A 13,271-nucleotide genomic window follows, 5' to 3' on the forward strand; every position below is an offset into this window, starting at 1 on the left:
ACATCAACATCGACGACTGCTGGTCTGCCAAGCAGCGGGACGCAGCGGGACAGCTGGTTCCCGACCCTGAGAGGTTTCCCAGTGGGATTAAGGCTCTGGCTGACTATGTAAGTGCCTGCTGGGGATGGCGTGTCCCCATGCCACCATGGCGGGAGAGCTGGGAGGGGATGGAGGAGCCTGGTCCCTGGGAGGCACCTCGAACTCCCTCGTCCCCTCCTTACAGCTCTCCTCTCCTCACAGGTCCACGCCCGGGGCCTGAAGCTGGGCATTTACGGCGACCTGGGCACCCTCACCTGCGGGGGCTACCCGGGTACCACGCTGGACCGCGTGCAGCAGGACGCCCAGACCTTTGCGGAGTGGGGTGTGGACATGCTGAAGCTGGATGGGTGCTATTCATCGGGAGAGGAGCAGGCAGAGGGTAAAGGCTTCCCGTCCAGCAGCTGGCTGTCTGCAGAAACGCTGGCCAGCTGGTTCTTCCCTTGCATCTCCTGTTGCAGCTCTTGGGCAAAGAGGAGGGAGTTTTTACTTTTTACAAGGGCATGCAGTGGCAGGATGAGGGGTAATGGATTTAAACTGGAAGGGGTCAGATTTAGACTGGATATTATAAAGAAATTCTTTACTGTGAGGGTGGTGAGGCACTGGAACAGGTTGCCCAGGGAAGTTGTGGATGCTGCATCCCTGGAGGTGTTCAAGGCCAGGCTGGATGAGGCTTTGAGCAACCTGGGCTAGTGGAGGGTGTCCCTGCGGGTTGGAACTCGATGATCTTTGAGGTCCCTTCTAACCCGAACCATTCTATGATTCTGATTGTATTTGGGTGCCCTAGAGCTGGTGTAAGGCAGGAGGCCAGGCTGGGCTGAGGTCCCCCTGGCTGGGTGGGCTGTGATGCAAGCTGCTACCAGCTGTCCTCTTCACCAGTTGTCATCTTCTCTCCCTAAGGCTACCCAGAAATGGCGAAAGCCTTGAACGCCACAGGCCGCCCCATCGTCTACTCCTGCAGCTGGCCAGCGTATCAGGGAGGGCTCCCCCCCAAGGTGAGGGCTGTCCCGTCCAGTGGCTGTTTCTTGTGTCCCCTGTGCTCTGGGGGAGCTTTTGTTGGAGCTGCAGGAGCCAGGTGTTACACCCCACTTATCGCTCTGCCCCTGGTAGGATGGGCTGCAGGTCCCCAGAAGGGACGTGGCCTCCCTGCCAGGCATCTGGGGACATTTGGGGTTCCCAACATGGGTAGGTGATGGGAGTTTGGGGGAAGAAGGCCTTGGGGCATGCCCCCTTAACCCCACTCAGCTGGTCTGGGATTGATCCTGACTGTCTGTTCTTCTGAGACAGGTCCTGCTTTAAGTGCTTGAAATAGGATGTTCCTCATATTAACGTTTCCTGAGAATTGATGACATTTATTTATTTCCTGTTTCACCTTCTGAGTCAATCCCAAGCTGCCCTCATTCTTGCGGTTGATCATACTTCCCCATGGCCTCTCTGGTTGTTTTGCCAGACATCCTATCATACTGGGATGTGCCCAGTCACACTGGGATATGACTCTGTCCTCCTTCAGTACATAATGTCACCCTTCTCCAGTTCCCTCTGCCTTTCACACACTTTATGGATGCTGTAGCTCTCAACAAGTCTGGCTGCCCCTTCTCCCCCACCTCCCAGAGCAGGTCCTTTCTCCTTCCTGCCTGACCCACTGCTCCTCTCCAGGTGAACTACACCATCCTAGCAGAGGTCTGCAACCTGTGGCGTAACTATGACGATATCCAGGACTCCTGGGACAGTGTACTCTCCATCCTGGACTGGTTCTTCGCAAACCAGGACGTGCTGCAGCCAGCAGCTGGCCCCGGCCACTGGAATGACCCAGACATGGTGCGGCTGGGGGGTGGGTGCGCTGGCCCGGGTGGGGGATGGGGGATCTCCAGGGTTCCCCTTCTAGGGGCAGGGCAAAGGAGAAGCACCAGGAGCCAGAGCCCTGTTGCAGCAAAGAGGCAAAGTTCGTGTTGCCCTTGGCTAAGCTGTGGGAAAACCCTGTGGTTGCAGTGAGCCCTTCACCACCCAAGTATACCTGTCGAGTTGTGCAGATGTCCTTGTCCTTCCCTGCACAGCCTGAGGGGGGATAGTGGTGAAGCAAAGGGCGTTGGGGAGTGTGTTTGAATGTGTGCTGACTGCTCAGCACCTGGCAGGGGTGGGATCTCCTGGCAGTGGTAAGCTGCTCGAGAGGAAGTAAAAGTGTGTGTGAGGTTTCCCATATGTGCTCCCTCCCAGCACGTTGCAGCATCACCAAAGGTGACAAACAGACCAGTTTCTAACCCTTTTCTGCCTCTCCCATCTTTTCACCCTCTCCCCTCCAGCTTATCATTGGAAACTTTGGCCTCAGCGACGAGCAGTCCCGCTCCCAAATGGCCTTGTGGACGGTGATGGCAGCTCCACTCCTCATGTCCACCGATCTCCGCACCATCTCCGCAAGCGCCAAGGAGATCCTGCAGAACCGCCTGATGATCCAGATCAACCAGGACCCCCTGGGAATCCAGGGCCGCAGGATTGTCAAGGTGAGGGGGAATGTGGACGCATTTGGGAGAGCAGACAGGAGCAGCATGAGGCATCACAGTAAGAAGGGAGAGGGAAGCAATGCAGAGAGACATGAGCAGAACTGTGGGAGCTGGGGACCTGCTGGTGTAGTAGCCCAGCAGGGCAAGGTCAGAAGTTATGGGCCAGTGTTGGTCCCGGCAGCTCTGCCTCACCTACCCATCTCCAACCCTAGGAGAAATCCCACATCGAGGTGTTTCTGCGCCCACTGTCCCAGGCTGCTAGCACCCTTGTCTTCTTCAGCCGGAGGACAGATATGCCGTTTGTCTACAATACCAGCCTGGCCAAGCTCCACTTCCCCAAGGATGCAGTGTATGAGGTGAGCCCCACTGGCAAGCTACATAGCGGGGCAGCCCCACGGCACTTGGATCCCCCTCTTTTCAGCTTCCTCCTGTGACACCCTGTGCATTTTTGTCTGTGGGGCAATGACTCCCACTCCCTGCCTCCAGGGCGAAGGGGCGGGCACCCGTTAGGTTGCCTTCCTGTTGCCCACTGCTGTGCCCCATCCCACCACGCCATGTCAGTGACCATGGCTGGACCTGCAGATGAATGATCTGTGGAAAGCCTGTTAGCCACCATCTCTCTCTTCCAGGTACAAGACGTGTTCAGTGGGAAGATCATCAGTGGCTTAAAGACAGGAGACAACTTCTCAGTTGTTATTAACCCCTCGGGGGTGGTGATGTGGTATCTCTATCCCACGGCGCTCCCGGCACAGCCCTGGCACGTTGTCAGACAGCAAACCCCTGGTGAGGGTTTCCGCCCTGTCCTCCTGTAACGAGGCTCAGCAGCTGGGGGTGCGGGTCAGTGCCGGGGCTGAGCCGCGAGACCCTGAGACACGTGGCTCTTCACTGCACAAGTGCCTTTTGCTGGCATGCTCAGCAGTGCTGGGGAGTGACCATCAGGTCATTTCTCTGGTACCAGCTTGATGATGTCTGCTCAGTCTGCATAAAGCGGGAATTCTTGTTACCCACCTCCTAAGGGGGTGCAGATTGTGATTCTTCAGTGATTACAAGGTCCTTCAAGATCCTCCTGTGGAAGATGCCATACAAGCAGAGTTCGGCCACTGCTGGAGTTTGTCAGCTCTGACACCTGAGCACTTTAATGCTTGGAACTAAGTACCATGAACCGCTGCAGGGGCTGTTCGAACGATGCCTGTAGAAAGGCCTTGGATGCTTTAGGATCTTCTAGGGTGGTGACCTGACCCTCTCCCCACTCCCCACCTCCCCCCTGTGATGACATTAGCCTCAAGGATCAGACCTGGCCACCTTCTTTCCTCTGCTATCATAATTTTGGCTTAGAATAAGGGGCTGTCAATAGGGCTGCCCCCTTCCCATGTACCCTCCCCATGACCAACAGCTCCTGCAGTCATGATGGTCCTGTGTAGACAGGCTTTGCTTGCAGGCCTGACCCTGCTGCCAGGATCCTGGAGGTCAGCACTCTAGTACATGTGCTAGCATGGGATTAAAGCCCCTCTGGTACCTGTTCATAGCAGAGCAGTGCAACACCTGCATTGGCCCTACACAACCCCAGCAGCCTTGCAGTGGTATAGCACAAAAAAAACTGCGGAGCTGTGGTGTGCTGTGCACACAAGCGCTGTTGGGAAGATGCCAATTCTCAGTTGAGGTCTTTTGAGTTGGGAGGTGGTCACAGGTACCTCTGAGCTGCAAGCTGCATCCTGTTCTTGCTCTAGGAGGAAATTCCTGCTAAAAGGGGACTCAGGCCCTCCTCCTGTGGGCTGAACACTAAGGGTTTCTCAGGGAAAGGCTCCTCTCAAGGGCAGCTACATCCACAGCTCCATTCTGAGGAGGAGCCTGCACTAATAAACTGGAATGTGCAGTGGGACAGAGTCTAGAGCTCTCAACTGATTCATCTTCATACAGCACATCCTACAGAGGAGTTTTAGGTTAGACATGGCCCACCCAGACTGGCCGAGAGAGGGGGGCAGCATTTCTGAAGATCGTAGCCCAGGGATACTGACAAGATTTAGCTTCAGGCCACAGAAATACTACATTTCAGATTGCTCCCCCTGACACCCCCCCCCCAAAAAAAAAAAAAATTTCCTTTTTCTGTTCAGATGACAAAGGAGGGTTGGGCACCCACAGGGGTTCCTGCAGGACCAAATGGCTGATTCTGGCCCCTTCCAGAAACTTTCTCCGATACAGCAGCAAGGTACTGAACACAATGCTTGCAGTGCTAATGGGAAAGGATGAAGGCACTTCATGTCTGTACACAGGAGCTGGCTTTGTTCTTGGGGAATTGATTGAAACAAATTAACTGAAATAAAAGGGAAGCAGGTCCCAGGCTCTGTTGCATGCTTATTCACTGCTGCTAGCTATAGCTACTCAGTTAATGCAGGATTACAGGGTCAGTACCTCAAAACAGGAACCATGCTAAGAAATAGAACTGGTTTCCTGTCACAGGCTGGACTAATGCAGAGTAAAAACTTCTTTCCAGTAGTTACACCATGTACAGCAGGGCATCATCTTTCCTTGGCACAAGGGGAAACTTGGATTTTACAGTCTTCAGTTAAGTGCTATTTTCCTTTACCTTGTATTTGTTTTTCCCTCACTAGAAAAAAAATTGGCTAGAGGACTTTCTCTTAAAGACAGGCTTTTCTACTACCTAAAGAGAGGCAGCAGATGTAAATGTACACAGGAGGCCTGCTAAGAATACAGCCTTAGTGAGTGGCAGGGCAAGCCAAATGCAGCATTGGACCTAACCCGAGGACACGAACACATGCCAGGTCTGGGTATGTGCGCGAGAGCAAAGGTACAAACCAGCCTTCCACCCCTTCCCCGGGCAGCAAGAGGATAAGCCCAACCTTCTCTCCCCACAGTTACTTGATTCCATGTCCAGTTTAGCCACGCACCAGGGAGAGAGGAGGACTATCCCACAGCCCACCCGAGAGAACACCACCAGTGGTGGTTGTTTGTCCCAGCCTTCTGTGCAGTAGGCAGGAATGAAGGTCAACACAACACGCATGCAACAGTCAACAGGCAGCTAAAGGTATCAACACTCTTGTATTAAAGTGCAATCCAAAAGTTACAAACATTCTGGGTTTTTTTTTTTTAATACAGAGTTATTAAAATATCTCTAAATCAGACTTAAACAGTGTTTCTAAATAAGGAAATTTACTTCCCCCCATGCAGAGCGGCTCCAGGAATTCACACTTGCAAGTCATGCAAGCCTGACTTACAGGAGAGCCCTGGCACACAGGGGAGCAAGACAGAAAACGCTCCTTCACTGTGAAGGTAGGAAGGCTGTAGTATTGCCTCATCTGTAAAGATCACAGGGGTCTCCACCAGACTAGAGAGGCTCTCTTTAGAGCAGGTTCAATGGCACTATGTCTTAAGGAAGAAGGAAAGGTTGTGGCTGAGCAGCCAGAGTCTCTGCAAGAGAGCCAAGCATTAGTAACATCCACACCAGGCAGCGGTTCCCAGCCAAGACAGGACACTGCACCCCTAAGCAACCCAACTCCAGTATTACAGCATCCACCCACCCATGCTGCTCAGATGCGGGCACACACACCCTGGCTGCAGCAGCGGAAGGGGAAGAGGAAGGCCAGTTCTCCCCCGTGGAGCTAGCACACAGTGTGGAGCCAGCACACAGCAAGAGCTTGCTCAGCAGAGGGAGACAGGGCTGCAGGACCTGTCACCTGACAAGGCTAGTGCCAGGTCATCTTCCTGATGTAACATATTTTGCTCCAAGGCAAGCAGCCTGCTGTGCAGCACTTTGACTCCATTACACTCAAAGAATGTCTGCTTGCCCCAGGATCACTGCACAGATATAGGACCTGCTTCTACGAGAGCGAAAAGAAGGCTGACTCACACACCTGCCAGTCTGTCAGCTCACTGCCCTGCAGCACACCTTTGATTTTCTATTCCATGTCTACAAAGGCAGGCTGATTGGGGCCCATCCCCTTCCCTCTTGCATCGCCAAATGCTTCCGTGTCTCTTAGGATGCACTTCCCAAGTTTGTCACTCCATGACTGTTAGTCCAGGAAGTGAAACACACACTTCCAGCATGTTACAGGATTCCCAGAGTCCCATCTCACACTGAACTGTGCCAGAATTTAAGGAAATGTAAAAGCGCCACCCTTCTGTGGCACCCAAGGGTCTATTATGCAAGGAGCCTCATGGCTCTCTCTACTTTCCCCTTGGATGTTGCTTCAGAAGAAGTCCAAAGTTTGGCATCCCAAGTAGTTTTACTTGAAGATCCCAGAGCCTTATTTTAGTCCTAGATTAGTCATGTTGTCTACCGGTGGTTTATGAAGAAGTCCATCTCTCTCCTCAAGCCAATGGCGGAGCAAAAGGTTAGTGCTTCAGCCCCATGAGATAAAGCAACTAAGCAGTGAAGTGCTGTTGTTCCACCTTGTATTGCCACCGACAACGTTTAAAGAGGGCGGGTGCTCAGGTGCCCAGCACTACACGTATTGTACATATACACAGAGACCGAGAGATATGCTAACCCGAGGGACAGTAACAGCCAAGTTGTCTTCAGGGAGAGAGAGTGTGGGAAACTGGTTGCAGTTTCCTTCTGTTAGTTGTTCTTCTTATCCTCAGGAGGTGCATAAGGAGGTGGCTGATCCTGGAAGGAGATACAGTAGAGTCAACAACCCTGCTTGTCTTGTGATGAGCAATTCCCAAGCTTTCCCAGGCTTGACTTATAAGAAATGACTGCTAGTCAGTGAGCTACAGACAGAGCCAGGTGCTGTGTTTTAAGCTGTCATTCCATCACACCATTCCTCTCTAGTATCAGTTATGCTCCAGGATATATGCTGCCTCCCATAAGTTTTTAGTGAAGGTCCCTTCAAAACCAGGTAACAAATGGTCTATTGCAAACAGACCACTTAATCTGTTTTAATCACCATCCTCCCTTCACTTCCAGGGCTTTGTCTCTGTTGATGTTCATAGCTCTGACCCACCAGTCAGCAAGCCCCTGGGCTGATGGCCAGCTTTGCTGCTCCATCGGTCTCCAGCTCACGACAGAGACAAGCAAGGCAGCGAAGGGCACAGGCAGCCTGGCTGTCACATACCAGATGCAGGCTACAGCCTGCCCCCGGCCGCCCCTACCTCCCCATCTCCATGCAGCCCAGAAAAAAAAAAACTGAAACCCACATGCTCTCATCCTTCAGTGACCTGCTCTTCTTTAACTCTCCCCACTTTCAGACCCAACAGATGCAGAGAGCTTCTGTCAAACTGAATGGCTGTTACTAGATTAATCTTAAGGCTTTCCTCCTTTCCTGATCGAGGATTTAACAAGCTTTCTTCATGGCACTATCATCCACACCTCCCAGGAAAATGCATACTTTCTGTGCATTTACAAAATGAAGGCATGTTAGGCTTTGCTAGGAAAGCAAACCACTGTCCCTGTTAGTGACGGAAGAGGGAGCAGGCACACGCAGGCCAGAGGCACAGTACTCACCATGGGCATGTACACATTGTGTGGGTTGGCCGGGTTGTAATACGCACTGGATGCAGCTTCCGTGGCCGTACTGCCCCCTAGAAAGGAAAGGGAAGAAGCAAGCATAGGATATGCTCATTGACAAGCCTTAGAGAGTGGCCCCAGCCCCAGAGCCTTCCCCCCAGACGTAGCTCTTTTGAGGAGTCATCAACAAACGTGCAAAGACCTAGCAGCAACCGCAGCAAGCTGGGTTTGAATTCAGAGCAGTTCAGGAAAGCTGCAAGCTGGCTAGAGCTGACCAGAAGGTGTGCAATGCAGAGCTGAGCAGCTTCCCCCACACTCTGTTATCCCAAATAATAGATCAAGATGACTTTGAGCTCCTCCAACAACAACAGCAGCTTTCCCACCCCATGCTGTGCCCACAATGACACCCACAGCCCAAGCCCCCATGTACCCTTTTGGACCCGGACACTGGCAGCCCCCGAGTCCCATTACCTGGCATCCCTGGGCCCACCCAAGCTGGGGGAGCTGAGGGGGCTGAGGGTCCTGCAGGAGATGGCCCAGAGTAGGGAGGAGGAGGTGGCACGTACATGGGGTTCATGTTTGGAAGTGGTGGGTAAATACCTGAAAGAGATGACACCAGATTGATGCTTTGGGCCACAGCAATGGGACAGAGGGGAAGGGAGCTCACAGGCCCAGCAGCACATTAGCCCTGGATGAGAGCAGCAGTCAGGGAAGCTCTGCAGGTTTGTCAGGGATGCAGACAGCAGGGATTTGACATTTTGCTCATGCCAGCAGGCAACAATTCTCCGCCAAGCAGCAGCACAATTTACAAATTATAATTTCACCTCCCATCCAGCTGCAACTGGTGTGATCTACAGCACGTGACAGGTTTTTCCAAGGACAAGTATCTTTGATGGGGACAAAACTACAGCAACCCTCACCATACCATTGTGATTTCTTTACAACTAACACTAAACACACTCTGCCAGTCATCATTACACAGCTTCCAAACCTGGAGTCTGGGCATACGGATATCCCATGGGCTGTGGAGCAGGTCCATAGGCATTCATTGGAGGTGGCGCATAAGGATATGGTCCGTTTGGTGGTGGAGGAGGAGCATAGCCCCCCGGTGCAGGTGAATAACCCCCTGGAGCAGGTGGGACAGGTGCATACCCTCCAGGCACAGGTGTATAGCCATAGCCAGGGTTCTGGAGAGGAACGCCGCTGGAAGCTAAGGAGTAGATGTTTAGTAAGCCAGACATCCTTTTGTCACAGTTGAACATATAGAATAAAAGGAAATAAAAAGGAAAACTGCTGTTCATGCAGCACCACTTCCCATAATCTAAACTCAGTCCTGGCAAAGTACTGCACTTGGAAAGCATTAGCCTCCTCACTGCAAATTCACAGTGTGCTAAAGGAAACCAGGTGCAAAAATACTAGCTATCAGGTACCAGTTCAGTCACAGAGCTCCTGCTGCTGGAAGAAAAGACTGTGCTAAAGCAAGCATCAGTAGAGTGGTTTTTACTTCTTTTTAAAACTTTCTTATCAGAAGAAAAAATTACATTTTAAAATGCACATTTTTTTTTTGTATCAGAAAAAAAAATGTACTTGTTTCCCCCATTTGAAAGTTTTAAATGGAAGTTATTATTTTAAATTTATTTCCCCTCGCCCTCCAGATGTGGACATGTTAACTTCCCCCAGCTTACTCCACTATTATAGAAGTGAGCTGAGGGTAGGTAAGCAAATCAGTTTTTCGGCATCACATATTTCAACTTTATTCCAGGAGGAATAAGGTTCTGTAGAACAAGGTGGTCCACCTCAGAAGCACAAACTCCAGAATATACTGATTGCACAGAGCATTACAATGAAATAAAGAAAAAAAAAAGACTGAAAGGAGACTGAACAGAAGTTCCCCTGGAAAAAAAAAAACCACAACATTGCTGTGGAAGAGCTCATAGAAGAGCACACGTCTTCCCCCAGCTCATGAAGTTCAAAAGGAGCATGTTCTCTAACTAGCTCAGCCAGTCATGGGGGAACTGCAGGCTCTGAAGATCCCTTACCACTAGAGGCAGCTTTTAACATCAACTGTCCAAACTCAATGGCTCCTCCACTGTTGAAAGTCAGTTTAAATGTCGCCTGCCCTTCCCAGCCACCTAGGAGAGACAGAATTAGAATTGAAACAGACTATTAACCTCCTCAGTAGCAGTCAAGCCAGAAAAACAGTTAACACACCAGTTATTTTCTTCTTCTTTATTTCAAACCTATCTTGCATCATGCTGCCAGGGGGAAAGAATCATGGCACTGCTATCAGACATCCCTCAAAATAGTATCTCAAGAAGATCAGGTCTTTATTTGTTTACCCTTTAAAAGACAACCCCCACTATAGCTATGTAGAAGCAGCTTATTCTAGACAATAGGATGTTTTGTTCTTTCCTGAAAGGTTTAATAGAATCTAATAATGAACACAGTGTAAAAAAAGAACACTTAATTCACTGAGGATTTTAATCAAAAGCCCTCAAATTAAGTTTTATTGCTGAGCTCGGTGGACTACAGCTGAGGATCTGCAACTCAAGCTACGATTAAATCAAATGGAACATTTTAAATCTCTTTGACCCACAGAAATAAATGCTTAGGTATAATAGCACTTTTTTCAGAAAAAGAAAGCAAGTAGGTGATTGTGAGAATAAAGGACTGGTGGTTAGCAAAAATGTAAACTGACCTTCAGGTTAGAGAAAGATTGTGGACAAGTGAGGCACCACTGCAGAAAGCCCTACTGCACGTGTGAGAAGCAGTAGGTTCAAAACACCATGTAGTGGAAAACAGACAAAACCTGAAGGTCAGTAGAATGTAAAACCAAAACTGAGATGATGTAATCCTTGGTAATATAGTGGGAGCTTGCATACAGGACAGGAGCATTGGCTCTCAGCAATGCTCCCCTTCAGCAAACCAGAGTGTGCTTGGTGTGTTTCAGCACATCGTCGGGATCCTGGTGGGCCGGAGATCGGCAGGTGATGACATCACAGGATAAGAATGTTTTGTTTTGTATGGGGTTTTTGGTGTTGTACTTGGGGTTTGGGGGGGGGGAGGGGGCCTTGTTTTTGGTTTTAGAGGGTGGGTTTTTTTAGAAAAATTATGTCTTTTAAATAAAAGATTTAATAAAATAAGATTTATCTTCCTTGTCTGACTAACAATGAAATTAGTAGGAGTAGGGAGTCTCTTGGGGACAAAACAGAAATAAGGGACAGATATATAACAGAATAATCCACCATGGATAAAGTCATCCCCTTGGAGATTCACCTCTTTACAATTACTGTCTTAGTATGACTTCAGCCCAAGAAAGTGGGCTAATCCACAATCCAGATGACCCAGGCACTTTAAGAAGTTGTTAGGAACAGGAAGCAAAAGCACAAACTCTCCAGACGCCATCAAAATGCACATTAACTAGTTCTAGGGCTGAAGAGAGAATAAATTTGAACCAGAAGCCTTGTTTTTAATCCCTGTTTACCTTCTGCAATTCCCTATGCTTGGTCACGACCATGACTAAGTCTTACCACAGCTTCATCATTAAACTGGGAACAAAGCTAAATCAATGACATACAGCAGCATCCTAGATGCACGCAAACATACCCAATCTGGCAAGTGACTCATGACCTCCAGAAAACAAAAGCGGTTGTTAATTCTGTCTATCAATACCAATGACCAGTGACTTACCCACCCTTCCAGGTCAAAGACAGGAAAACAAGCACATGTGGAAACCAAGTAAATGTGACATACACAGCAAGACAGAAGTTACAGGATTAAACAAAAGCCATCCTGTGAAAGTCAGATCTGCTTTGGGGGCAGAAAGTAAAACTGAAGCAGTGCCTTAAAGTTCAGAAGAAACAAGTTATCTTAGAATGGACATGCTAGCTGTACTGCTGCAGCTACTCTGTCTGTCTCTCCTGTGCACAGAAGCAGTCTATCTGATGTTCAGCGAAAGATAACAGGACTTGTGACACTTGGGAAGAGTTCAGTCTACAAAGCACAGGCACATACCTCCTGCCTCAGCCTGAATCTGTCCTTTGATGTAATTGGCAGAGAACACAGGCTGCTCAATTGAGCAGCCTTTCACCAAATAAAACGGCATCATGAAAGACAGCATAGGATCCTTGCCCTTCGACACAAATATCACCTGCAAGACAGAAGGGAACACTTCTGAATTACTTGAATTAGATATAGAGGGCAGTCATGGAGTTCTAGTTGCAGCAGCATTCAAAAAGAGGACAACTTAACTCCTCGTATCGGTATGCACTGTGTTATTTCACAGCTTTAATACTGTGGGATCCCGAACAGATCTGATGGTACCTGGCTCACTTGCCTGACACATGTATGTTGCAAAATAATATACCACTCAAAACATACACACACATTTACAGAGTTTTGTTGTTCTGCTTTGTAAGGATAAGCTATGACAGTTTTCAAAGAAAGCAATATCGACTGACACATTATATGAAATATATTCCCTACAAAGGACTGCACGTGCCTTTGTAGGGAATTGGGATTGTGACACAGGCACAAACTATCCTATTTCCACCTTCTCTTCTCCTACTTAGTGCTCTCACAGCGGTTCCTCCCATAACAAAACTCACTTCTTCTATCACCAACTAGATTTCTGGTCTAAAGTCTACAAGATCTCTTGAGAAAGAAGACGCCCAAGTAGCATCAGACTTACCCTGTAAGGGGTGAGATATAACATCCCTTTCTTGGTGCCTTTGAAGGCTTCAGGCTTGCCCGTCATGTCACTGAAGGAGAGCTCCACATCTTTACACTGTTTGAGAACACTACAGGAGGAAATCGGACAAATGTGAGAGACAACCTCAGCAACAGCTCTGAGACACACACACAGACACTCACTCATCACACAGGGAGGGGGACAGCACGCCAGGAACTCTGAATATTATCCCTGAACATTCAGTTCTGATGTGGGCCCTGCAGTTTTTCCTTTGAACAGAGAGGGATGATTTAGGCAGAGTGGAAGAATTAATCCTCTCAGCTGGGAGGACCCCTGCTCCTCCTCCACATAGGGAAGCTTTAAATGACAGTTTGTCTTTCTGCCTTCAAAACCATGAGGATGAGGAATTCTTCTCTCCACATAGAAAGAGCCTCAGCCCAAAAGTCAGGGCACAGAAAGGGCTGAGGTGTCTGAAACTGCCCCCTGGAAGCCAAGGCATCACCTCAGACCAAGGCCCTCTCTCAAAGTCCATGCTCAAACCCAGGGCCGGACACCGCACGGGAACACAGCACTGCTGGAACAC

At 49.6% G+C, this 13,271-nt stretch overlaps 2 protein-coding genes across 2 annotated transcripts; one reads left to right on the forward strand and one right to left on the reverse strand.

Moving 5' to 3' along the window:
• Positions 1-3: 3 nt before the first annotated feature.
• Positions 4-3,346, forward strand: NAGA (N-acetylgalactosaminidase, alpha-; the record flags this gene model as incomplete). The annotated part of the gene is made up of 7 exons (XM_010082569.1): positions 4-107; positions 241-418; positions 937-1,031; positions 1,693-1,854; positions 2,337-2,534; positions 2,747-2,890; positions 3,164-3,346. Coding segments are annotated over 7 exons (1,064 nt in total), but the record flags the coding sequence as incomplete, so codon positions are not given.
• A 3,764-nt stretch (positions 3,347-7,110) lies between these two features.
• On the reverse strand, positions 7,111-12,845 carry WBP2NL (WBP2 N-terminal like; the record flags this gene model as incomplete). The annotated part of the gene is made up of 7 exons (XM_010082570.1): positions 7,111-7,158; positions 7,996-8,072; positions 8,470-8,598; positions 8,990-9,208; positions 10,038-10,130; positions 12,013-12,148; positions 12,689-12,845. Coding segments are annotated over 7 exons (859 nt in total), but the record flags the coding sequence as incomplete, so codon positions are not given.
• Positions 12,846-13,271: the final 426 nt, after the last annotated feature.

Source organism: Pterocles gutturalis, unplaced genomic scaffold (assembly GCF_000699245.1).
Source record: "Pterocles gutturalis isolate BGI_N339 unplaced genomic scaffold, ASM69924v1 scaffold43229, whole genome shotgun sequence".
In the NCBI taxonomy this organism is placed as follows: Eukaryota; Metazoa; Chordata; class Aves; order Pterocliformes; family Pteroclidae; genus Pterocles; species Pterocles gutturalis.